Consider the following 24,262-nt stretch of genomic DNA (forward strand, 5'->3'; position numbering starts at 1 on the left):
CGTGCCGCCATTGCCGCGTCTCGGGGAGCCGACAGGAGCCCCGCGCAGCCATTGCCGCGGCTCGGGGAGGAGGCGGGGTGCTTTGTCCGCGCCCGCCGCTGGCGCCACAGGCGCGGGAAAGCTCCGTCCCTGCCCGCCGCCGGTGCCACGGGTGCGGGAAAGCTCCGTCCCCACCCACCGCCGCTGCCATAGGAGCGGGGGAAGCTTCGTCTCTGCCTGCCACCGCGGGGCAGCGCCGACCCGGGGTGACCGAGCCCAGTGGCAGCGGTGGGTGGCCCCGAGCCCAGTGGCAGCGGCGGCCGGCCCCGAGTGGCAGCACCAGGCTGGGCCACCTGGCCCCGTCAGCGGCCCCTAGCGGGCCGAGCCTGCACAGCCTTAGCTCAGCCAGTAAACCCCGCCCTCCCGTGGTTCTGTTACTAATTGCACGCGGGTCCTCGCTGCGAACGACAGAGCGGCTTATATTCGGGTGCGGCTTATTTATGGACAAAAACCAAAATATTTGCCAACACCCAGAGATGCGGCTTATACTCAGTGCGGCTTGTATTCGTGAATTTACTGTAAGTAGAAACAAAGAATATTCGGCTACTATTCAGGAGCACAATCAAAATTGATACTCGGAGAAACAACATGCTTTGGACATCTTAGAATTTATTAATTAAATTATTGTTTCCTACAAGGTACTTCAAAGAAAGAGAATCACTCCATTCAATAAATTGTTTTGATTGTGAGGCACAGAAAATACATCTAGACTAACTAACAGGAAAAGCTAAGTGTTTAGCAGTTAAGACATAAACTATGAAGGCATTATTATTCCATAGGATGCAGAAAATGCGTGGTGAAACTTAATTATAATGAATTAACTTCTTCCCCTTTCAAAAAAAAAAAAGACAGTGTAGGTGTCATCTCTCTTTTATATGATGGGGTTTCCCCTTCTGATTTCAGCACCAGTTAGGTCCTAATTTGGCTACCACATCCTCCAGAAATTCCTAAGGCTCACTGACTCCAGTAGGAATTTTGAATAATGAGGTTTCTCACTTAAGCACCCAAATTTAGGTATCTGGTGCAAAATATAATGAAAAAATCCAGAAAACAGAGAAGCTTTTTATTTTCCATTTGGGTGGTTGCATTTTGCTTTGGAGTATTTTTGGGGGTGAGATGTTGTTGTGTTGTTGTTGGGGGTTTTTATTTGAGCATTTCTCTCCTACGTGATGGTGAGGATCCCATTCTCAATGCTGAGTTTTACCATTCAATATAAAGGGAAGCTAAGCCTTTAAGAGGAGAAGTGACCTTTGCCTTGCTGCTTTGAGTCAGGTTCCTTTCAGCATTGCCAGGGAAGAGATAAACACTTCTACAGAATCATCACAGTCATTCTGTCTCCTTAAAATTAAAGCTGTGTGCAAGTCACAGTTTCTTGAACCTTATTTGTCTCAAGCATAAGTGAAAGAAACAAACAAATGTGAAAGTCTAAAAACATGTAATTCTAAAAAAAATCCCATTCAGAAGAAGCAAATGTACAAGCAATTTCGCAGAGCACTGGCTGGAGGGCAATTTCACTCTAAACAACCTTTAACATTTTTTTCGAACTGATAAGAAAGAATGTAAGTGGTCAGAATTAGAAAATTCAATTTTTGAAGCCTTTTTTCTTTATTTAGTCCAGAGTTTTTACTGCATTACCTCACCTAGATTAAAAGCAATGTGGGTCTCCACATTCCAGACTTTAAGCCTAACCTTCCAAAAGTAAATTTATCATCTCAGATAAATATTCAGCGATTTCATATTACAAAACATTTCAGGTTCTCTGCTAAAATTTTAATGCACAAAATGGAGTATTTCCTTTGCAAAGACCACACTATAAAAATACAGGCCTCCATAAATCAAAAATCTGAAATTACTTCAGTAAACAGTCTTAGAAAGGCTTTTAAATGATGAAAGGTTTATAGGTCACCTGGAGCATACCTTCACATCTGGGGAGAGGATGATTCCAATTGCGGCTGATGCCATGAAGACAAGTCAGAGCTGAATTCCCAATCAACGTGTAGCCAGGAAAACACTCAAATGAAATAGTCTGTCCCACAGTAAAGTCATTTCCAATAACAAAACCATTACGAAATGGTCGAGGATCAGGACAGCTTTGTAGCTGGTATGCTGAAATAAATAATAATAATGGTGGAAAATAAAAATTCTAATTATCTCAAAAACAAGAGTTTTAATTAGAATAAAATTCAAATTCATGGTCAGCCATATTTTAGGAACCAAAGTTCTATAATGGTGATGATCAAATAATTGATTTTACACCTGGAGAAGTACAGTAAACCAGTTATGCTTCTGCACTGATAAATAACACTTCTTTTTGTTGTTTGAAGATATTATACCGAGATAGATGAAGTGCTTTTCTGATTGAATAGGAGTTGTCAGGTTTTACAGTCTTATGTTTAAGGAGGAAAAATAAAGATGTCTACACTTTTTTTTGTTTGTTTGTTTTTCCCAGAAGAATTAAAAGGCTCTATAGTGAACTGGAATATCAAACACTTTTTAGTGAACAAGTAAAATTTGAAAACAAGCTTTTATCACACACCTTGGTGATTTTTTCCAAGAAGATTTGAAGCATTGTCTTCTTATTACCAATGGAGAACAAGTAAGGTGTGTACAGTCTGAAGTACATCATGTTTGAAAGAATCACTTCTGTCTTATGTGGTTAAAACAGAAAAGAACTTTCCAGTGTTTTGACAAATGATGGCCTCTCCCAAATTATTACTGTTACTATTAACAGTATGTGGTCTTATGTTTTTCTTGTCCTTTTCTGTTTAGGCTACAAATTGACTTTTAAAACGTAATTTTTTTTACAGTGGCTCACTTCCAGAATGTTACATAGAGTTCAAATAAATTTGGACTTGTTACTATTAAAAGAGTAATTGGAGTCTGCTCTAAAGTAAAAGCTCTTTAAATCACTCTTAGGTGTTATCCATATAATGAAAACAGGTCTACTTTAAAATACACATTTGACCTTTTTTCATGAACAGTGGTGATCTAATCCCTTTTAAATGAAAATGCAATTCTATAAATAGAGCTATGATCTCGTGATCTTCACCAGCTCAGCATGACCTACTTGGGGACAAAAGAACAAGAACCTTCAGGGAAATGGTGAGCTGGGAAATAAAGTGGATTTTGAGATTTTTGGGTTGGCATTAATTTACACAATCCTACATCAAACCAGTAATACAAAACAGTATTTAGATCTATACCTTCCAGAACCCATTACATAAAATTTAAATTCCATTATGCTTCCAAATATTGAATAAAGATGTTTCTTTTGTAAAGGCATGCAGTGTAAATTAATATGCCAATCAGCTTCAGATATTGGCAATTACCTGTTTTGACATTTGACCTGATTTTAAAGAAAATATGCAATTAATTTGCTTTTTACATCTTAACTTTCTTCATTCTTCTCTTTTATCTCAATGTCTAAAGCTTAGGTCTGAAACACATAAAATCTTTCATATTTATTTTCAGGAAACCCCAAAACCCCCAAAAAATCTTTAATAGCCACCTTGTTGTCTCATAAGAATGTCCAAATCTCACCTTGATATACAATATGAAATCCTTGTTTGTTCTGTGAGTAATCACTATGAAAGTATAAGCTGGTTTCATGAGTTGTGCTGAACAGAGAGGCTGGCAGCTGAGGGCCACTGAGTCTCCCAATAACAGTGCTAGTTTCTGTAGATCCACTCCTAACTTCTAAGTAATCGTGTATGGTCTCCGTTGAGAAATTCAAAAATTGCAAATGGACACCTGAAAAACATTTTAAGTAAATAAACACCACTAGTACCAAAATCAGGAGGGAAAATAAAGTGTATACATCTTACATTGATAATAGTAGAACATAACCATGAGGAATGGAAATCCGTGTGCTGCCTGGCAAGTGTCTCTATGCTTCCCAGTCCTGATGTGTGTGGGGCGGCACATCTATCCCCTGCCAGCAAAGTTTAAATTGGACTAGATGGTGAGCAGAAAGACCTCAGGTCTAGTTCAGGGTATCAGGCAGGCAGAGCCTCTGTTGGTGCACCAAGGACTTGTGAAAGCAGAGTACATGGGGAATACATGAGTGCTGCACATAGGGTGGTTTTGGTGACAGAAATTTCTGATTATTTGGTTCAGTAAGGAATAGGAAGGCAGCTTACTATCCATTAGCAAGTTATCTCTCCTAACCAGGTGATGTATTACAAAAATTATGTAGCATGAGAACAAAATTCTATGCATTGAATAGTTATAGGGCTTTTAAACATTTTCATGTTTAGAAGATATTTCTATATAAGTTAAAACAAAGTAAAATCTGTATTTTTTCTGGATCTATTGCAACAATGGCATGATAATGCAGTAGTTTCATTAAAAAGATGATTGAGTCCTACTGGTGTTTCTGGCAAAGACAATCAACACAATTTCATATAAAACTGAAAGTAAAAGATATAATATCAGATAAATTATTGAAAGTCATGAATAGTTTTGTAACTCCTGAACTGTAACACGATAGTGTTTCTCACTGTCTTTTAGAACTTTCTCCCCAGATACCATGTAAAGCTCATGAATGATTTTCTGAAGCATGAAACATTTTATATGCAAGTTAGGTGTATAATTAAATTACTATTACCCTGATAATTTCTGTCTTGCTTTATCTGAAGACAGTCTATAAGTGATAAGAAAGCCTTCTCTTTTAAGTGTCATTCTTTGACTTTGTCAGCCTTCCAAATATTTCCTACACAGTGAATAAAGCTATATTCAACCTTTGCTCTTTCTCTATCATGATATTTTGGCTTTGCATTTGAACCTGTGAACCATACACTTGTCCAAATTTAAGCTGCCTTTAATAACTGCCAGCCCACGTGACCTTGCTGTCAGTTTTCTTCCTCTTTCACCAATTTTCTTTGACACAAAAGTAGAAATACATTTTCGCAAATCATCCTGCTCTCTATATTGTACTTTCTCTTCAAGTTTCTAAACAATATCAATCTTCAAAAGATTCATCCCTCGCTCTGCCAGTAGCACCTGCCTCTATTTGTCTGAGATTTCAGCTTATTAGACTAACTTTTTCCTATGCCTTTTTGCAGTATGGACACCCTACTTGAAAGAGTAGTTAATATATTTGTGTAGGCAAATAAACACAGTGTCATTGGTAAAAGCATTACACCATTAGCTAATATAGAGTGGAGAAGCTTATGATCTTATAACAACTTGCAGTTGGGAGGAAGTCTTCCCAAAATGAGTTAAACAAGTAAAAGTCTACAGAAGGTTCCCATGGTGAAGGTTTTGAATGCCACTACACAGAAGAGTTGAACATAAGTGTCTCCGCTAGATCAGAGGCACAGCATCGCTAAAAGCAGTGTTAGCCATCACTCCTTCAAATGTCATAGTTTTCAACAGTGAAATTTCATTTTAATATTTAATTTAATTTCAAACATATCTCACTTTAAAAAGATAAAAAAGCATCAAGCATGTTTCAAATCTGTGCAGCTTTAGTTTTCTTCTAGAAAATGAAGCATTTTGTTTTTTCTATACATGAACTGGAAAACAGTTCATAAATCCAGCAAATAAACTTCAGTTAGTACAAAGCAGTTCAGAACTATTGATTTTGGTGGTTAAACTTAGTTATCCAAGAAACTGATTCCAAAACATCAATAGTTGAGTCTCATGCCTAGTGGAAGTCAAACTAAATAGTATGTTAATAATGTAGAGTGTAAATAGCAATCTGAAGAGTTAAATTAGAATTACTGGACACATAAGCCCTGGCAGAGTGCAAGCGAAGAAAACAGAGTAAGGAATTAGTATGGGAAGAGAAATAGGGTAGCAGTAAAATGAGGGAAGAGGCAAATGGCAATATATTTGGGATAAAAAGAGAGCAGGTTCTGGATACAGTTGAACATACCATTTTATTAAATTTGAAATTTAACCAATATTGTAGATTTTTATTATTTCTTCTTTATTAGCAAATGTCTTTGGAATCATCTATCAAAATATCCTGCTCCCTTATAGCTCCAAATATCCTTTTCTCCTGTGTATTTGATACAGGAATAATGCACCTACTACTGCTATATTTTTTTAAAATAACTTAACAAGCAGAAGTCTATTTTATGATTCTAGACAGCATTATGACTCAAAGTGTCAATGTTATTTCTATAAAATACTAAGACAAAAAAAAAATCAATTATTGACTGTAATCTTGTGAGTATTGAACAAAATGCAAACAAATTGGGTTCTATATAGAAATCCCTAATCTAATGTATTTCCTCCAGACAGATTTGGTTAAGTCAACGTTGCAGAACCTTTAATATTTTACAATATAAACAATCCATGCAGAACAATTTGCTTTCATTTAAATTGTAAGTGAATTAGGTTCATGGGATTTCTAATAAAAAAACCCCACAGATTTGATTTTAAAAAGAGGAGGGAAAGTATTTGAACATATGCAGAAGAGAATGCTATTTGGGATGTCACACTCACTCTGGAAGATCCAGAAATTCTGTATCATCAAGTAAAGGATATGACAGAAGGCAAGTACAAAACAGAAAACAATGAGGCCTGTCCAAGAAAACCAGCACACCATTCAACTAACATATAAAAAAAAAAATCCAAGTGCTCATCCTTCTTAAAAAGTGCCATGTGTTAAAAAATTAGATAGTAGAACTCTAATGGCTAGCTTCAAATAAAGCTTTTACAATAAAATATGCTTAGAATCCACCAAAACTACTCAAGAAGTTAGCCAATGTAACTAAAATGCTGATAATACCTCTACAAAATCATGGTGAAATAAGAGAAGTTCTAGGTACTTGAAAAAGTCTGAATATATATTCACCTTTTAGACAACAAAAAGAACCTGGGAAATGGCAACTACAGGTTTACTGAACTCCTTGGAGAAATTAAGGAACTTGTTTATTTGGAGGCAATTTCCAAACATATAAAAGACAAATAGACACTAAAGAGCAGTCAACATGGATTTTCTAACAGAAGAAAACAGCTAATCAACCATTATATCCTTCTATTATTAAACTGACAAAGGGAGAAAAGTGGATATATTATACTTTCACTCTGCTATGGCTTTTGACTCGGTCTATAACATTCTCATCTGAAAGCTGAACATACATGAGCTCAATGAATGGAAAGGAAGTCAGTTAAAAATTAACATAACTTTGAGGCTCCAAGGGTGATAATCAGCCATTCAATATCTGGCAGCCAGTAGCAAGCACAATATTCTGTGGGTTGCTATGGAAGCTTACACTGATCTATGTCTTCAGGAAAGACTTGGAAAATGAGAATGCATCCTCAAGAAATGTGTGGAGGATACTAAATTAGGCCTTATGGATGATATACTAAATGTCACAATTTTTGTATGAAGAACACTAAAAAGCTTCAGGACTGAGTAAATAAATGTTTCTTAAAGATTTGCGCAAGGAAAGGTGCAAAATTTTACATCTGGAGTAAAACATCTGTTACAGGCTGGGGATTGATTAGGTGAGTAGCAGCCCCAGTGAGATGCTTCCAACAGTTGTGGGCTTGATCCAGTGTGCCTGACAATCCTACTTAGAGTGGGAAGTTTGACAGCTTTAAGTGTGAGGGTCCTATATTTCCTTTAAAAGAACACTTATATGCTGCTGTGAGTTTCACCTAGGATATACAGAGAAGCTTAATGATAAAATAATTAATTACAATGTATCTTTAACTTCTAAATTTACTTTTGTGTAAAATATTCGTGATAATTTTTTGGATTTTTTGTTGGGTTTATGACTTCACAAAAAGATAATTCTGTAAAGTTAGAAAATTGTGCTCAATTCTGATTAAACAATTTTGTCTTTATCAGGAAATGTTTGTTGATATATATTAAATGAAGAAGCAAGAACCTTGTAGCTCTTCTATTTTAAATCTTTCTTTTAAGATTTTGTTAACTTCTTCAAATGAATTACAGTTATTTTTAGTTTTTTGCTAGGGTAAAGATTAAAGATTTTAAAATCTGTATTTGGTATTTTGCATTCATTAAAAAAAAAAACCAAAAAAATCAAAAAACATAAAACAACACATACCAAACCCAATAGGCAGTTTTATTGTCCATGTGCAATCCAAACTGCTAGGATAGTTGCCAGGAAACCCTGGACTGAGAATCACTCCACTGAAGTCTGACATGCCACCACCACATTGTGCTAAAAAAAAAAAAAAAAAAAAAAAAAATCAGTGCAGTGAAATAAGCTAAAAATTAATCCATAACGTCGAAGATTCTTAGAGCACTAATAATATAAAAATACCTATATTTAAACAAATACACAAGCATATCTTAAGAAGGTAATTTACAAACAGGTACTTTGCAAATTTGTATCAACTCTGAATTGGGTATATTTCAACTTGTGGTATGCATGAACTCAAAATAGAACAGATTACAGAACAGCAGAATCATTTAGGTTGGTAAAGGCCTCCAATGTAATCGAGTTCAACCTCTGACCAATCACAACCTTGCTAACTAGACTATGGCACTAAATTCCACATTCAGCCACTTCCTGAAGACCCAGAGATGGTGACTCCACCATATTCCTGGGCAGCCCATTCTGTGAAGAAATTATCTGAAATTTCTGACTACTATTCCCCTAAAGGGATTCTTCCAGATGCCCAACCTGAAGCTCCCCAGGTGCATCTTGAGACTCTGTCCCCTCACCCTGTCACTGTTTCCTGGGGGAAGAGACCAACCCTACCTGGCTCCAGCCTCCTCTCAGACAATTGTAGAGAGGGACGAGGTCTCCCTGAATCTCTTTTTCTCCAGGCTAGACACACCCAGCTCCATCAGCTTCTCCTCATAAGACTTGTGCTTCTACCAGCATCATTGTCCCAATGTTTACTCTGCAATCTGTCTACAAGAACTATCCTTGTGACAGGCAAGCAGCACTCATCAGCTTACACAACACTGGGATAATTGTGCATGTTTGTAAAGCAGCATCTGAATAATATAGGATAATCTATTATAAAAAGACAAAGTGTTTCAAGAGGCCTTTTAAAAACTGCATTTTTATCCTGTTGTTGTAAAAATGAAATAAAAAAAAAACCAATTTAGAAAACTACACATACACATTCTTCCAGAAATTAAGCTAAATTTGTATCTTAATTTAATTTTTGTTTTCAAGTATGACATCAATGAATAAAATTACTTAGACATCCATATTACATTTAAAGATGGTAATTATGATTAAAGGAATTTTGTTTAGCAGTTTTGTCCAAGCAAAATTTGCTACAGCATTTGAAACACAAGTAAAAAACATCACTTGCAAAGAAAAGGAAATAATATAAGAAAAAAAACCCTCTAAAATTTCAGTGCAGCATCACAGAATTTACCAAGACCAGTGCAATTATAATATCAGACTTCCTAACCATATGTTAATGCATAATGACAAACACTGAAGACTAACTCCTGAAAAAATTCTTACAAATATCTCAACCTTGTTGAATATTTATAAATTCTAAGCTGAGGGAGCCCAGTAACTCATAGGAGGTTTTTAACACCCTACAGGATTAAGAACAGGATTATGAGAGGCAGCTCAAGAGGATATATATTAACTGTCTTGAAGAAAAGGAAAGCAAAAAAATCTTTAATGAGATCTGCAGCATCCTGCTTTCCATATATTCAAGATTACAAATCCTGATAACTTTTAGTGTTAGAGAACCCAAACAAAAAGGCATTTCTATGCAGTGAAAGAGATTACAACTAGGAGTTTTACATTCCTCACATTTATTCATCATATTAAAAAAAAGTATATTTAAATGCACTTTTGAGGTTTTATTTTGGTTTCTGACTGGTTTTCAGTACTTTTTCCAATAATAATATGGGCATGTGCATAATTTAACTTGAAAAATAATGCATCTTCTGAAATTGGGTGGACATGCTTATGTGGAGCTCATTAGAGATGAAAATGTTATTTCATTTTTAGTATCTTTTACAATTGCCATTACTCTTCTGGGGAAATGAGTTCTAAATAAATTAGCTGTGTTGCAAGGGTCTCTGGATGTGTCATTCCTGATATTGAATTGATGATATATCTGACTAGAACACATGGAATCATATCATTGAACAGTTTGGGTTGAAAGGAACAACATGTGTATTTCTTTCACTGCTAGGACATTTCAGAAAATATTTGCCAGCGTAAGTGTGGAGAAGCCTTTGAAAATCTCTAATTTAATTTGACCATTTTCACATTTAATTAATTTTCTCCAATTCTCCCAGTTCTTTCCACTACATGTGTATTACTTTTGAGTTTTCTGGTTTTATCCTTCTGGCATATTTAAGAAAAATTATGTATGGTGAACATACCTAAACATATTGGAATGGGGTAATTCCATCTTCTTACTGGTCCAGGCATACAAGTGATATGTGAATGTCCCTAAAATGACACAATATTTGCTAATTCATATAAAAATATACAGTATACAGCACATTAGTATTTCAACAAAAAGATCGTATAATTTAAAGCATCATCAAAATACAAAAAACCGAAAATGTATAGTAATGACATAGTTCACTGTGAATTATATCATACCTTCAATACAGCAGAAGTGACTGTTAGCTCACACTACATGATGGTGTCTATGCCATAAATATTATTTCTTATAGTATAACAGAATCCAGCTGAATTCTGTGCATGTTTCAGTATAAACCAAGGGTCTGGAAACTACATGTCTGACTGAAGCAATGTTTGCCTAATATGGATTTGCATCATTTGTTGAACATTATAAAACTGTATCTACTCTATAAATTATGTAAATTATGTAAATTATGTAAATGCTGACTTTACATCTTAAATCCGTCATAGACACACCCTCTTTTATTCATAAACCTCATGTAATTCTAATTGTCTTTCAGAGAAAGCAAACAAAAATGGAAAATCTTAAGACAAAACTGTACTTGGGATATCTCATAAAACCATCTAGTCAGATGGTGTAAGTCAGAAAAAACGTATGAAGAAACTTTACATGTGTGTTTGCATAGTCTATGCTCCTAAATTCTTTACTTTCTATATTTTATACTTTCTATACTTCAGCCATATTCTGTGGCCTATTTGTTCACACACACTTGTATTTAAGGTGAGAATTAAAGCAAAGAAGCAAAAATATTTCTCAAGTTGTTTCTGAGAGCGCCTGATTAAAACCAGGCATATAAAAAGAAAACTTCAATAGTCATTCTCAGAGTTGCAATCACAGAACATGCATTTCATCTATTCTTGAAACGCTAGAAATCTGCAGGCGTGACTAGGAATTCTGTCTTGAAGGGGAAATTGGGATACAAGTCCCAAATCCAAACAGCAGTGGAAATCTGGAAGCAGACAAGACTATTTTGTTCTAGCACTATACATAAACTAGTCTTTTTTTTCCTCTTTTTTTTTTTTTTTGTCAAATAATAAAATTTTTGATGCAGCACATATAAACCCAGTATCTAGATATTCACAGAATTATGTAAAATAAATATTTGAAATTCTTAGTATTTTTTAAAACTTCATTTAGTTAGCATGACATCAACACATGTTATAGGTAAGACTGATATGAATGGAATTTTGCTCATTCAGGCATATTTTGTTATTTAGCTCCAAAAGTATACATAATTCCATTAGCAGTTAATCACGTGCTGTTATATAGAAATTATTTTCTCCCTTTAAGACTTTTCTTTTTGCATTGCTTGGATAATGTGATAATTTTCTTTTGGCTCTCAGAGCTAGATAAATGGAAGACGGTAGAATCTGAAGACTCTGTTTGAGGAGTCTCAGGAAAAACAATACTCAGTTTTAGATCTGATTCTATGGCATAGCTGCACAAGTTTTTAAAAATATTTTCAACTTCTTCCCTATAAGCAGACAGGTTCCTACTGATGATTTACAATCACTGCATTTCCCCAGGATATGCCGTTTGCTTGTGCAAGGACATTGCAAATTTACTTGGTAAAAATACACCCCTATTTGATAAACATTTTGGAGAAAAACACCCAAGAAACTGCTGAAAGAAAATAACTGACACTATCTGATTTACTAAAAAAAGCGCAAGTATTTATTTCTCTTTGTTTATTCTTAGTCCCCCTCTTTACTGACTTTCTTTTTACTCCTGTGCATAGAGAACCACTGTTAATTGCTCATCAAGTGATTTTAATTTAATTTTGCTGTCAGTTCATGGTTCAGCTATAATTATCAAAGATGCTATCAGTTATATCTGCTACCAATGATCACTACTGCAGAAGAAGCACCTAGCCATACATTTTGATGGAATATTTGGATATCTCCTAATTTACTATCTGGTAGAAAAGTAAACAGTCCTGTAAACTTATGTGTACAAAATTTCTGAAGAGTTCAGCATTAATTTTGCACTGACAGTCCCAAACATAACCATGTTAAAGAACTGAAAGGCACTATTTGAAAACAGGAAACTTGGCATACCTGAAGAGAATAACCCTGGTCACACTGGAAAGACACCACATCTCCAACCATGTATCTGTCTCCAATTTTGACCCCATTACTTGGGGTCTGCGGTTCAGGACAAGAGTCCAAACCTATAGCTGAGAAAAATAGAGAAGTTTAGTCATTCTAATGAACATAAAATTGGTTTTCAGATTTGCACGACTGTGTACAGTGCACATAGGTACACTGTGTTGATAAGCTTTAGGCTGCTATTGGGAATCAGCAGTTGCCTGTAGACAAGTAGTATGGTATTTCAGAACAACTGTATAGAAGGAGAAAAAAAATCTTCTTTCCTTATTAAAGGAAAAGGATCAGTGTGGCAACAAACACTTCCCAACTTCCATGCTCAGTTCTAAAATTCCACTATCTCCTGGCACAGACTCATTAATTTCTACCTCACTCCTAATTACAGCCTTCCTAATTCAGATGGGATCACCTCCACTATCTTTTACCAGCATGTGTTCCAGGGGAGGCTAGCCTACACTAAACCAACTGCAAAACACAGGGAAAACCGTGAAAAGTAGAAGAGCTCTCCTGCATTTCATCCTCTACAGTTCTGACTCAAATCCTTCATTCATTTACACACACATATACACACAGAATAAATATTTGCCTCAGGCTTCATCTAATCTGTTATGTTTCAAAAAGTATCTATAGAGTTATAACACCAATATTTTGAATTTCTGATTGCTATAGAAGCTAGTTTGCCAAGAGACTATATGCTTTTTACCATAGTTATCAAAGAGAAAAATAATTTTTTTTCATTGCATCTACCCAGGAAGGTCCAGGAATGTAAGAAATACAATCAACTGAGTTACTTTCTTTGCCTACTGTAAGAATTAAACCCAAGTTGTGAAGTCAGGACTATTACACAACTGGGCATTAGTACACAGGATAATAGAGAAACATTGGATTTGATTATGGCCATCTACCACTTCAGAACATTATCCACATCTGCATGTTTTAAAACTTACTAAAGTAAGTGATCACTTAATGTAAGATCCTCACTAAGTAAAAATGACCATTTGAAGAGTTAAAATAGTGCATTGTTATACAATATGAAAGATGAAAGCTAAAGAATATTTTTGGCTTTCAAATTCTCTTTTCTGTTCTCAAACTAGAGAAGAGCAAAGAACCTGTTTTGAAAATGACTGATGGACCTAAATCCACTTTTGGCATTTCAGACATCTAGAGTGTGATCCAGTTAATGTACAAAGTACAAATGCAAAATAACAAGTGTGCTTACAGAAATGATTGATTAAAATCTGTTTTGAACAGTTAGACAAAGAATTAGCAGGTTTCAGTTTCCAATTGCTGAACCTTCAGTCAAAATGCATAACCTACGTGAATGCTTAGGCCGTGCACAGTGAAATGACTTCATCTAAATGCCTTTCTCAGGCTACCTTAGCAGCCCAAACCACATTCACAGGTATTCATCCTATTGTCTCTCACTTCAATTAATGAAAGAATATTTGGTAAAAAAAACCAGTCTGAACGTCTACCATACTTTTCGAGAAACTGAAACAAATTTTGACATCTTCCCAACTGAGGATGAGTTCAGAACTTGTGTCCCTGGAGTGTAATGATATTTATTCAGGTCATAAATGTACTCATAAATGTATTAACAAACCACCGTCTGTTCATTATTTGTGGTGCATGAATACTTTCTTGAACTACATTATACTACTCTCATGGTAAAAATGTGTTAAGACTCTTGAACTTTCATGGTCAATGTCAATAAAAAGAGGTTTGAACATATGCATTCAACGAAAACATACTTTCAGTATCTTCTGCTTTTCAGATAAGAAGAATTGCATGTAAAGAAAAAGAAGATATTTGATGCTATATCTAGTCCTTCTCCAGCAGCTCTTGCTATGCTCAACACAAAAACCTACCAATAAAATTTTTGATAATACAAAACTTTAGTTAGACAAAATGAGCAAAAAATCAAAATTTTTATAGTGGTGTCAAACATATAAACATTATGCAAGTGTTTAACAAACCATTCTGTGGAGTCCTTTGTTGACAAATCTCAGGTGATAAAATGTATTTTCAATGAAATATATTTTTGTATTTACATACAATGGAATTTATATACAATGGAATAGAGAAAATTAATCTTATGGATAAAATAAAAATTTATGGATTCAACAGAGAAGTAAAAATACAATAGAAAAAAGATAGATAAGAATACTATTCAGTTTCAGAAATGAACACTTAATTCTTTATGTCAAAGTATCATTTACTTGGTGTATTTCTTCAATAAATAAAGTTCCTTTTGTTTTCTTTCACTTTTATATTGACATTTGGATTTTTAGAAGTTGAAAAGATAATCCCTAGTAGACAGGACAAAAAACTGTTCCCGAGGGATGAAAAGAGATATTGGAAACAAAACAGAATGAAACATTCTTAGAGAAAACTGTTGCTAAAATGAAAAAGTCAACATTTTGGCAAATTGGGTGCACTTCCCCTCAGACTTGTGTCTCCAAGAACAGATGAAATAGACTTGGAAGATGCACTACAAATTGAACTAAAACAATCTTTATGATAAGTTCACTTGAAAAATGCTTAATAGAAGTCTTTAACTCTGATGTGATTTTGGATGAGAACCCTGCACCAATACTTCAAAGTCCAAGACTTTAATTTAGCTGACTCCTCATTATGTCCTTGTCCAATATGTGCTCCAATTGAATGAAATAAATTTATGAAACATTAACATTAAAATCTGGCCCTTACTTTCCATCTACTAACTCTCTTTATAAACATAATCACAGTTTTTAGAGCAGGAACTGCTGTCTGAGAGTCAGATATTACCAAGACAACTGAAGAGAGCAACTCTGCATATCTTTCTTTCTGGAAAAATTTCTTCACAAATACAGCAGTTTTTTGCCTTCTGGAATTGCAAGAAAGTATCCTCTTAGTTGTAGAACAATGCATGAGACAAAAATGCAAAAGATACACAAAGTACAGTTTCTCTTCTTCCTTCCTAGTAACAACAACAAAGTGTTGTCCCTTAGCTAAACTCCCATATCAAATTCGTGATTCAGCTCAGTGCAGAATTTTCCATAGTCTCTTCTTCAAAAGCAATTGAATGACAGATGGGAAAAAAAAACCATCATAAAACTTTCACAGGTAGTAGAGACTATGTCTTGCTTAGAGAATAGTGGAGAAGTAAAAGTCATGGATTCAAGGAGCGAAAGAGCTTGTTCCTAGGACTTGAAATCCAAACTAAGCAATTAACTATAAGGTTTCAGGACAGCTGACCCTAACTGAATAAATTCCATACAGTATGACACCATGCTCAGCATATAAACTGAGCGGAAAACTGGCTGGGGACTGCTGCTTGTGAACTGGCTGGGTATCAGTCAATGGGTGGTGAACAACTGCATTGTGCATAATTTGTGTATTTTAATTTGATTATTTTTGTTTATTTAAATATTATTATTATTTTCCCTTTACTTTCTGTTCTATTGAACTGTTTTTATCTCAACCTAAAATTTTACTTTTTTTCCAAATTGTTTCCCATCCTACTCGGGAGTAGGGGGAGGGAAGCGAGAGAGCAGCTTTATGGTGTTTAGTTGCTGTCTGGATTAAATCACCACAGACTGTGTGATGTTTTAATCACACATCTCTATCAATTGAACAGGAAAATTTAATTAATCATTTATCTTGTAAAACAGCGTATTTCACTGAGCTACTGGTTAATTGGATATCTGCTGAGAGACGTTATAATTATTTGCTGAATCATAAATTTTTAACATATACTTCAGGTTTATACACTCACACAGAAAACATTACTTTTGTGCAGATTCACACATACATCCCTATATAAATCCATACACATATTTGATTCTTGACATGGACCAATATTTTAAATAGTGTAAAGTGAGTCTTTTTTTTAAAGGTGGAGGTTGTATACGGGCAGTATATCACACATATTATTTGAACATGTGGGAATACAAAGGTTTTGAAAGTGCATTTTAACTTTCACTGGATTCAGTCTCATTTTATTTCATTTTCATAACTTCCTGACATTTTTTCTCATCTGAAGTTGTAAGCAGCTGAGAGACTATCTGCATTTCAAGGAAATGGCAGAATAATTCTATCTATAATTAATGTTTAGTTATAGACAAGCGATCAGGCAGTAATTTTGCAAGACTGTGTTCTCCAACTGGCTAATCAGACAACCAGAGCATGGGATTTGCATATGGTAAAACTGACAAGAAATAGCAGCGACACAATTATGCAGATCAGACACCAGAACCACTATAAGCAGAGGGAACCACACAGCTGGTGATTGCCAGAATTCCTGTCAGTCATCTGAGACAAAGTCATTCAGACAGAAAGCATGTTTATAATTACAACCTTTTCCACTGGTGAGGTACTCAGCAATAATAAAAACCATTTGAAATAATTCAGTGTTCTCAGCAACCTGCAGGCATTTCTCAGTTCAGATGCACAACTGCTATTTTCAGACTATTCCTTCTCTTTGCCAAGGGTGACTAATATTTGTGTCCTACACATACATACTGTAAAGTACATATGTAATTGCATTGAGCATAATTTGTAGATTTTGGCAAGGAGTGCCAGGATGTGGAGCTGCAGGGGTGGCATCTGTAGGAAGAGACCAGGGCTGCACTGGATACAATGGATTGGGATTGTCACAGGAGCATATCTACATTTGTTTCTCTCTGCTGTAGGTCTGAAAATTTTTCCAGAGAGCAAAAGCACCTTGAAGATGAAAGCAAGACAAAATAAATGTCACAGTCCTTATAGTACAGTTTTCAGACCTGAGTTTGCTAACTTGGATTTAAATGAGGATTGTACTAATGACTTTGAGTTTACAGCACGCAGCTCATTTTGTGCAATAGGACTAAATATTCCTCTATTGTATAGTTTAGGTAGAAGTGATGTCTGGAACCAGCAAGTGGTCTTTATTAATTGAATATTTCTGAATTACCTGTGTACTCAAGGTGAAATCCAGCAGCTGAAACACTGATATCAGACTGAAAATTGAGGTACAGATTGTTTGATGTGCTGTTTAGAAGTGGAGGTATGGTTGTTCCTGAAAAGAGAATTTAAAATACTATTAAATGCACAGAAAGTGAAATAAATACAGATGTAAGGATGTGTTTGTGTATAAAGAGGGTTAAGGAGAGAAAAAGAGAAGTGGGGGAGAGAGAGTGGGAACAGGTGATAGGTCACATAACCAGTTCCACAATATTCTGTCATCATAGATGCTATCAAATACCTGTCCCTATGAAAGTTTTATTACATTTTCAGTGCACTGCAATATCAGAGACATGAACAATAGACAAGTAAAGGCTAATATAAATTTATATTATTTACTTTTACTCACAGAAGGAGAAATATTCACTGGAATATTTTTAAAGCGAGGGCAAATCTTGTCACCAAAATGATTCTAAACATAAGTCACATATATTAAGCAGCTCTGAATATATGTTTCAGGACTGTTCTTAGCAATGTGATGGGCTATTTATCTGTATTTCAGCACAAGACAAGATAATATGATTTCCACTGATTTCTTAGCACACACATGTATTTAGCATAATGAAAGAAAACAAAAGAAAACAAGAAAAAGTAAGGCAAAAGGAACTGTCTGTTTAAAATAAGGATAAAGAATGCATTGTTTTGTCATGTACAGTATCAAGAGATATCTATTTTTGAGGTCTGTATTTCTGGACCCTGTTACAATGGTGACAAAAAATTAGATTAAGAGAGGTCTAGTTTGGAAGCCTCTGGGTATTATTTCATTTCCAACATTTTAAAAGATACAGGTTTATGAAAATCTGCTAAGTGATGACTGAATGAACAGAAATAATATTACCTGTTGCTAATTATAGGAGAAACAAACACACATACCATGCTCAAGTATGCTTACACACATGGAAACAGCTGTGTGTTTACAGTAAAGAGATTAATCTGTGAATCATTTATTGTAAAATCTTCTCAGTCACCTGAATAACTTCCAAGCCTTGGAGCATTGTTGTCAGCACCATCATAAAAGTCTAAGGAATCCCAGTTGTGTTCTGTGGCAAAACTCACCACTTGCACCTATGAAGAAAAATGTGAGGTAAAGAACATAAACTTCTTCCTGTCTTTATTCAAGCTCAAAGATGACTCTAAATTGTAGCCTCTGTTGCTTTCAGTCATGAGAAGTTGTCTTGCTCTTCTTGTCAAAGAGAAAGGAAAATCAACCCTAAGTAAACAAAATGGCAATTCTTTTCTATTTGATTGCCAATTCAAACTATAAATCCTGTAATCCTTAGTGACAACCACATATTACCTCTGCCAAGAGTCACACAGCCATGAAAATCAGATTGGTATAGAATATGATTCTCTTGTTTGGAGGACATTGAGGAGAAGATGAAACATGGTATTTTCAATTACTGCAGTTTTTCCCTCTATAGTTTCTCAAGGACTAAACTAGTCCCAGAGGGATGCATGATGTCTCATCTATTTTGCCGTTTTAAATTCTGCCTCCAGGTAAGAGAAAACTGCTGTGTTTGGTTACCTTCACCACCAACTCATCTCCTGAGGAGGAGCAGTCACCAGCACGCTCCAAACAAAAAGGCAGAAGAGTCACCTCATTTCTTCCAGAGGTGACAACATTCTTCCACTCATGGGGAGATGCAAAGTGGTAAGAAGATAAATGAAAAATAAACCTGTTCTCATATAGTGAAATCACACCTTACAAAGTAGAGAAATAACAGATTCTTGTTCCTGTTTAGCAGGGGAGAGTTTCTGGTGTTAGCTTTTTTTGTTTTAACTGTTTACTGAAAAGTTTTAAGAGATAGAGGCATGATGAAACCTAACCACTCTCAGAAAGGGATGCCTTAGTCATTAAGTTAGAGAATAATGGGAGCCTCAAATATTGTACTTATTTTTGTAGGAATTGGTTAGGTACTATAACTAAAGGATTTCTTTTTCTTAAATGAAGTAGTGAAGAGGCCCTGACTATTACCATGCTTCAGATACTTGGAGACAATAAAAATATTTTCTTTTTATTACAACTCTGGAGCAAAAGAATAACACAAAGATTAAACACCTAAATTGAAATCATAGTTAGTAATTTATTCACTTCATTAATGATTCTGAAAAATGCAGCCTGTGATAAAAGATAAGCACTTCCAAAAAGCAAAGTTTACGGCCTAAGTGGAGAGGACAGTTATTAACTAATTTAAATCCTCTGAACTATCTTCCTAGTATAAGAAATATATGAAACAAAGTACTCTGTCAGCTGTCCTAGTCAGCTGTTTAAATCAAGTAGTGTTTCTCAAAATCAATGTCAAAACTGATTTAGGCTATTAAATATTATTGAAATCTCTGTAATTAAATTTAATAAAAAGCTTTAACAAACTGACAGCATTTGTTCTGATTTTCTTTATTAAGCTTTTACCTACATAAAATAAACTCTTTATTTATTAATTTTCTACAGCAATTATATTTTGAACTAGTATAGACATAAAAAACTTTTTGTCATGATTTCTTGATGTGTGTTTTGCTAGGAATTTGTTCAGATGATGCTTAGAAGTCTTAATTTATTAAATTCAACTGCCTGTGCAATAACCAGATTTCTGTCAGTTTCTTTAGTGACGTCTAGAGATATGCATGATTAAGCTCAATGGATGCTTTCCTACTGTGTGTTCTACAAAGTTAAATGAGTACTCTGAAACTATTTTTAAAATAAATTCTCGTCTCATGTTGAAACATAATGAAGCATCTTTACTTCACAGTGAACATCCTTAAACATAGAGTAAATAGCAAATTTTCTAGGAGAACATACACAACTTATCCTTGAAAGCAACCCACTTATTTTCACTATGATAAAGTAGATATATGAATTTGAGGAGAGCAAAACAGAATTCCTAGGAAGGCTCTCTATTTCCCTTAGCTTTTAAAGGGTCACGGATCTATTGAAATACATTTGGAAGTTATGGTGATATTCTTCTAAGTAAAAGGCAACAAGTACATCTTTTAAAGTCTTATAACTTTCAATCACTGCATAATTAAAAAGCTGTGCAATAAAGTCAATTTTCAGAATCATTAATGAGACAGAAAAACTGTACAGATAAATGATCTTTTCAACTTTTGCATCAGGAAAAACACTTCTAAATATGATGATAGCAAGCAAACAGCAAGTGCACTTACTTGAATCCCAGCTCCCTCTGGTACTGTGATCTTCCACACACAATTCAGATTGTTGTCATAAGGCTCAGGATAACCAGGAGATAAAATGGTCCCTTTGCGCTTTGTTAAAATACCACCACAGGGCACTGAAATGCATAAGGCAAGAAAAGAAGTATGAAGCTTCAGAAGTGAGAAGACTCATTATAAAAACTTGTACTATGAATGAAAACTTTCAAAATTGATGTTACATTAAAAAACATATATATGCTTCAGGAAAATAAAATTTTGTATCTCAAAACTCTTCTTTTAACTGACCAAAAAAGGAATAGAATAAAATGAGAATTATGTCAGTTTCCTACCTGGCAGAATGATGTTAATATTCCCCTTATTTATTTGACCTTTACAGAGGGAAATCTATTCTATTGTCTCCTGGTAGTCTTACAAAAATAAAGCATTTTTTAAGTCTTAGATTGAAGTTTGAAAAGCTATATATTGTATTACTATGAAAGATAAATGTGTCACAAAAAAGGGTAACATTCATCTTTCTTTCTAATATTCTTTCATTCATTCTTTCTAATATTACTGCTCTAAATAATTAATAACTCCAGTCTCACCTCCTTGATTGTTCTCTGCTTGTGTGACTTATTCCTTCATAGTCTGTGGATCTACTGCATCAGTAAAGAATTTGCAAGATCTTTGCAAGACTACATTCATCACATCTGTGTCCACAGATTAATAAAATTGTTATGCATGAAACAGGACAGACACATTAAGTACCATCAAGCTTCTCTTGAATGTTCAATTTGAATACATCTTTTCTATATCATTAGAGGCTCTAACAGAGACAAAGAATATTTCATCTTAATCTACATACAGATATTCTGTTGGTATTTTGAAGTTGAAAGAAAAGATGGATGAGATAGTTTATCAAGTCCATTAAAAGCTAATGTATCACTTCTATGCAAGTTCTGAAGAGATTTCAGGAGATGCAAATATGAGGATTTAGAAAATAGATAGGATGCAACTTATCTTAATAATAAATATTGTAGCTACATATTGTGTGGCAAAAAATTAATGCAATCTGTTTAGAACTACATGGATAAATTAAATGCTCGTGCCACTAAAAGTGTTTAAACAATTGCTCATAAAAGGATGAACAGATGGAATGGTTGATGCCAGGCTGCACCCGGAGTGTTGTGTTAATTTTTGGGCCTCCCAGAGGGCTCTAGAGAGTACATCATCAGAGTGGCTGGGGGAGCTGGGGCTGTTCAGCCTAGAGTAAAGAAGGCTCAGGGTGACATTATCACTCTACAATCTGAAAGGAGGTTGAAGCCACTGAGGGTTGGGCTCTTCTCCGATGCAAGGAGCATAAGGCAAGAGGACATTGCCTCGGGCTGTGCCAGGGGAGGTTCAGGTTGGACATCAGGGGGAGTTCTTCACTGTGGTCAAGTACTCAAATGTGCTGACCAGAGAAGTGGTGGAGCCGCTATCCCTGTAAATCCAAGAGAAGACTGGATGTGGCACTCAGTGCTGTAGATGACCTGGTGGTGTTTGATCAAAGTCAAACTCCATGATCTTGGATGTCTTTTCTGACTTTAATTATTCTAGATTCAATGATTCTATCTCCATCATGAGAATATGTAATATTAAAACACTCACTAGAATTAAGGCAATTTAATATGGTCACATCTACCACTTCAATTATTAAACTGTTTTAGTTTAATGCAATTTTCACCTCATAGGTATTTTAGCACCTTTACTGACACAGGAATTTTCCCACAAAAGGTGGCCTGTAACCCTTCTTCGATTTAGCTTGTCTAGAGACAGATAGCTTTTCCTTCATAGACTAAATCTAGTACTAAAGTATCAATAATTTATTGTGATCAGTGTCCCAAAGAATGACTTCAACACTTTGTCAAGTTGTTCTATCTGAAAAAAAAAAAAAGGAATATAATTCAAGGGGAAAAGTAGTATACAATTCTACTGATTAAACTGTAATCCAGGAGACTAAATGAGATACAGCTATATATTTTACCTTCTTATTGATACAGAAATTGTGGTTCTATTGCTATACCTGAAACAGTGTAAATCAACATAGTGTGTTTAAAACTTGGTTGATCATATTTTATCGATATTACCCCACTCATACTTAGCCTTGATCTCTAGCTGGATTTTGGTATTTTGGGGATAATCTTTTAATTTACTGAAAACCACTCATATTCTACCAGGCACCATCAGCTGGTTAACATGGCAGATAAAACATCATCCTAATGAAAATATGTTCTTGGTTCTCTTTTCATCTACTAATCTAAACCTCTATTTATGCACTCTGGTGGTGTCAGTATCACAATGGTATTTTTGCAATGGATTATGATTTTTTTTATAAAAAATACTGTTCTCTATCAGGAAAAATAAACAGGGAAATTTCATTACAATTTCTAGATTTCCAATCGGTCTAAGTTAGTTTACAAATATCAATGGATGCACATTAAGAATTTAGAGAATTTAATCTCGAAGTGACTAGAAGTAGAAAAAGTATGTTTTCTGATCTAAAAAGCTACTGGCCTTTTCCTGGGCAACTAAAAAGATATTTATCTAACTATTTCCAAATCTTTAATGTGGTAGTATTCTTCCTAATAGCTTGCGATATCTTTTTAAAGATAGTCTTGTTAGACCCTAGTGTTGCGAGAAGTCAGGCCACAAACTATTATTTCTGATCCTTGATTAAAGAGGGACAGCCAGGAACTTCCAGGGATGTTAATGTAAGAGAAGTTATCACATAAATTATGTCAGCAGAGCATGTTCGTGAAACTTGTGGAAGTTCACAGCAAGGTTAATATAGAAATAGAAAGAAAGGTTTGAATAGCAAGGAGAATGAAAACTTAACCTTGAATAAAAAAGAAAATAAACTAGAGTAAGCAAAAATAAAATACTATAGCGGTGACAAAGAATAAACACATATGACTAGAAAATAGTCTGCACTTTAAGCTGTAATTAGTTATATTAAAAGGCCTTAGGAACTCACCAATACATGTAGGGAGTGAATCATTCCACTGTGCCAATGCATTTGGTACTGTATCACATCTAATTGCTGTTGACCCATGGAGGATATAGCCTGGATTGCACTCAAAAAGAACCAGTGAACCAACTGCAAATTCATTTCCAATCCTTTTTCCAAATCTTGGTTCAGGCACAGAGCTACACTGTGTTGCACTTGTTCTTGGAACAGCTGTGAACATGCAAACAATTGTGGATTCTACATTTTAGATTTGGTGAGGGAATACAGGTATTGAACCACAAATATTTAAAATGTCTGGAAGAAACTTTCAGTTATTTCCCAGATGAGAACATTTCCATAATCCCCACATGAATCTTCACAATAGAGATGGCTCACTTTTGATGTCTGAGTTACTATTTAGGAGAGCATAGCACTGATATCCTTGCCAAGATTGGAAGTAATGCATAAAATCCACACGAAAACCTTTCTAAAATGACACATATAAGAAATATTACCATGAGATACTCAACTAATACAGGGTTTAAAAATAACATTTTTTGTCAGATATTTACATTTATTCATGTGGATTTCTAAATGTGTGTTCTGGCTGTCAGATGAGGATTTATATGTAATGAAAGAATGAATTGCAGTT

General features: G+C 34.9%; 1 protein-coding gene across 3 annotated transcripts in view; it reads right to left on the reverse strand.

Moving 5' to 3' along the window:
• The window catches only part of LOC116996510 (CUB and sushi domain-containing protein 3-like), a 614,657-nt gene that overhangs the window by 95,295 nt on the left and 495,100 nt on the right, over nt 1–24,262 (reverse strand). For all 3 annotated transcript variants that reach the window (XM_033060271.2, XM_033060262.2, XM_033060252.2), the window contains 9 exons: nt 23,638–23,841; nt 20,634–20,758; nt 18,440–18,536; nt 17,422–17,526; nt 12,441–12,559; nt 10,334–10,403; nt 8,067–8,183; nt 3,580–3,789; nt 1,957–2,145 (listed from right to left, as the gene is read on the reverse strand). In XM_033060271.2, the coding sequence (XP_032916162.1) occupies nt 1,957–2,145; nt 3,580–3,789; nt 8,067–8,183; nt 10,334–10,403; nt 12,441–12,559; nt 17,422–17,526; nt 18,440–18,536; nt 20,634–20,758; nt 23,638–23,841 (1,236 nt within the window). The remainder of the gene's footprint in view (nt 1–1,956; nt 2,146–3,579; nt 3,790–8,066; nt 8,184–10,333; nt 10,404–12,440; nt 12,560–17,421; nt 17,527–18,439; nt 18,537–20,633; nt 20,759–23,637; nt 23,842–24,262) is intronic.

This window comes from Catharus ustulatus, chromosome 1 (genome assembly GCF_009819885.2).
Source record: "Catharus ustulatus isolate bCatUst1 chromosome 1, bCatUst1.pri.v2, whole genome shotgun sequence".
In the NCBI taxonomy this organism is placed as follows: domain Eukaryota; kingdom Metazoa; phylum Chordata; class Aves; order Passeriformes; family Turdidae; genus Catharus; species Catharus ustulatus.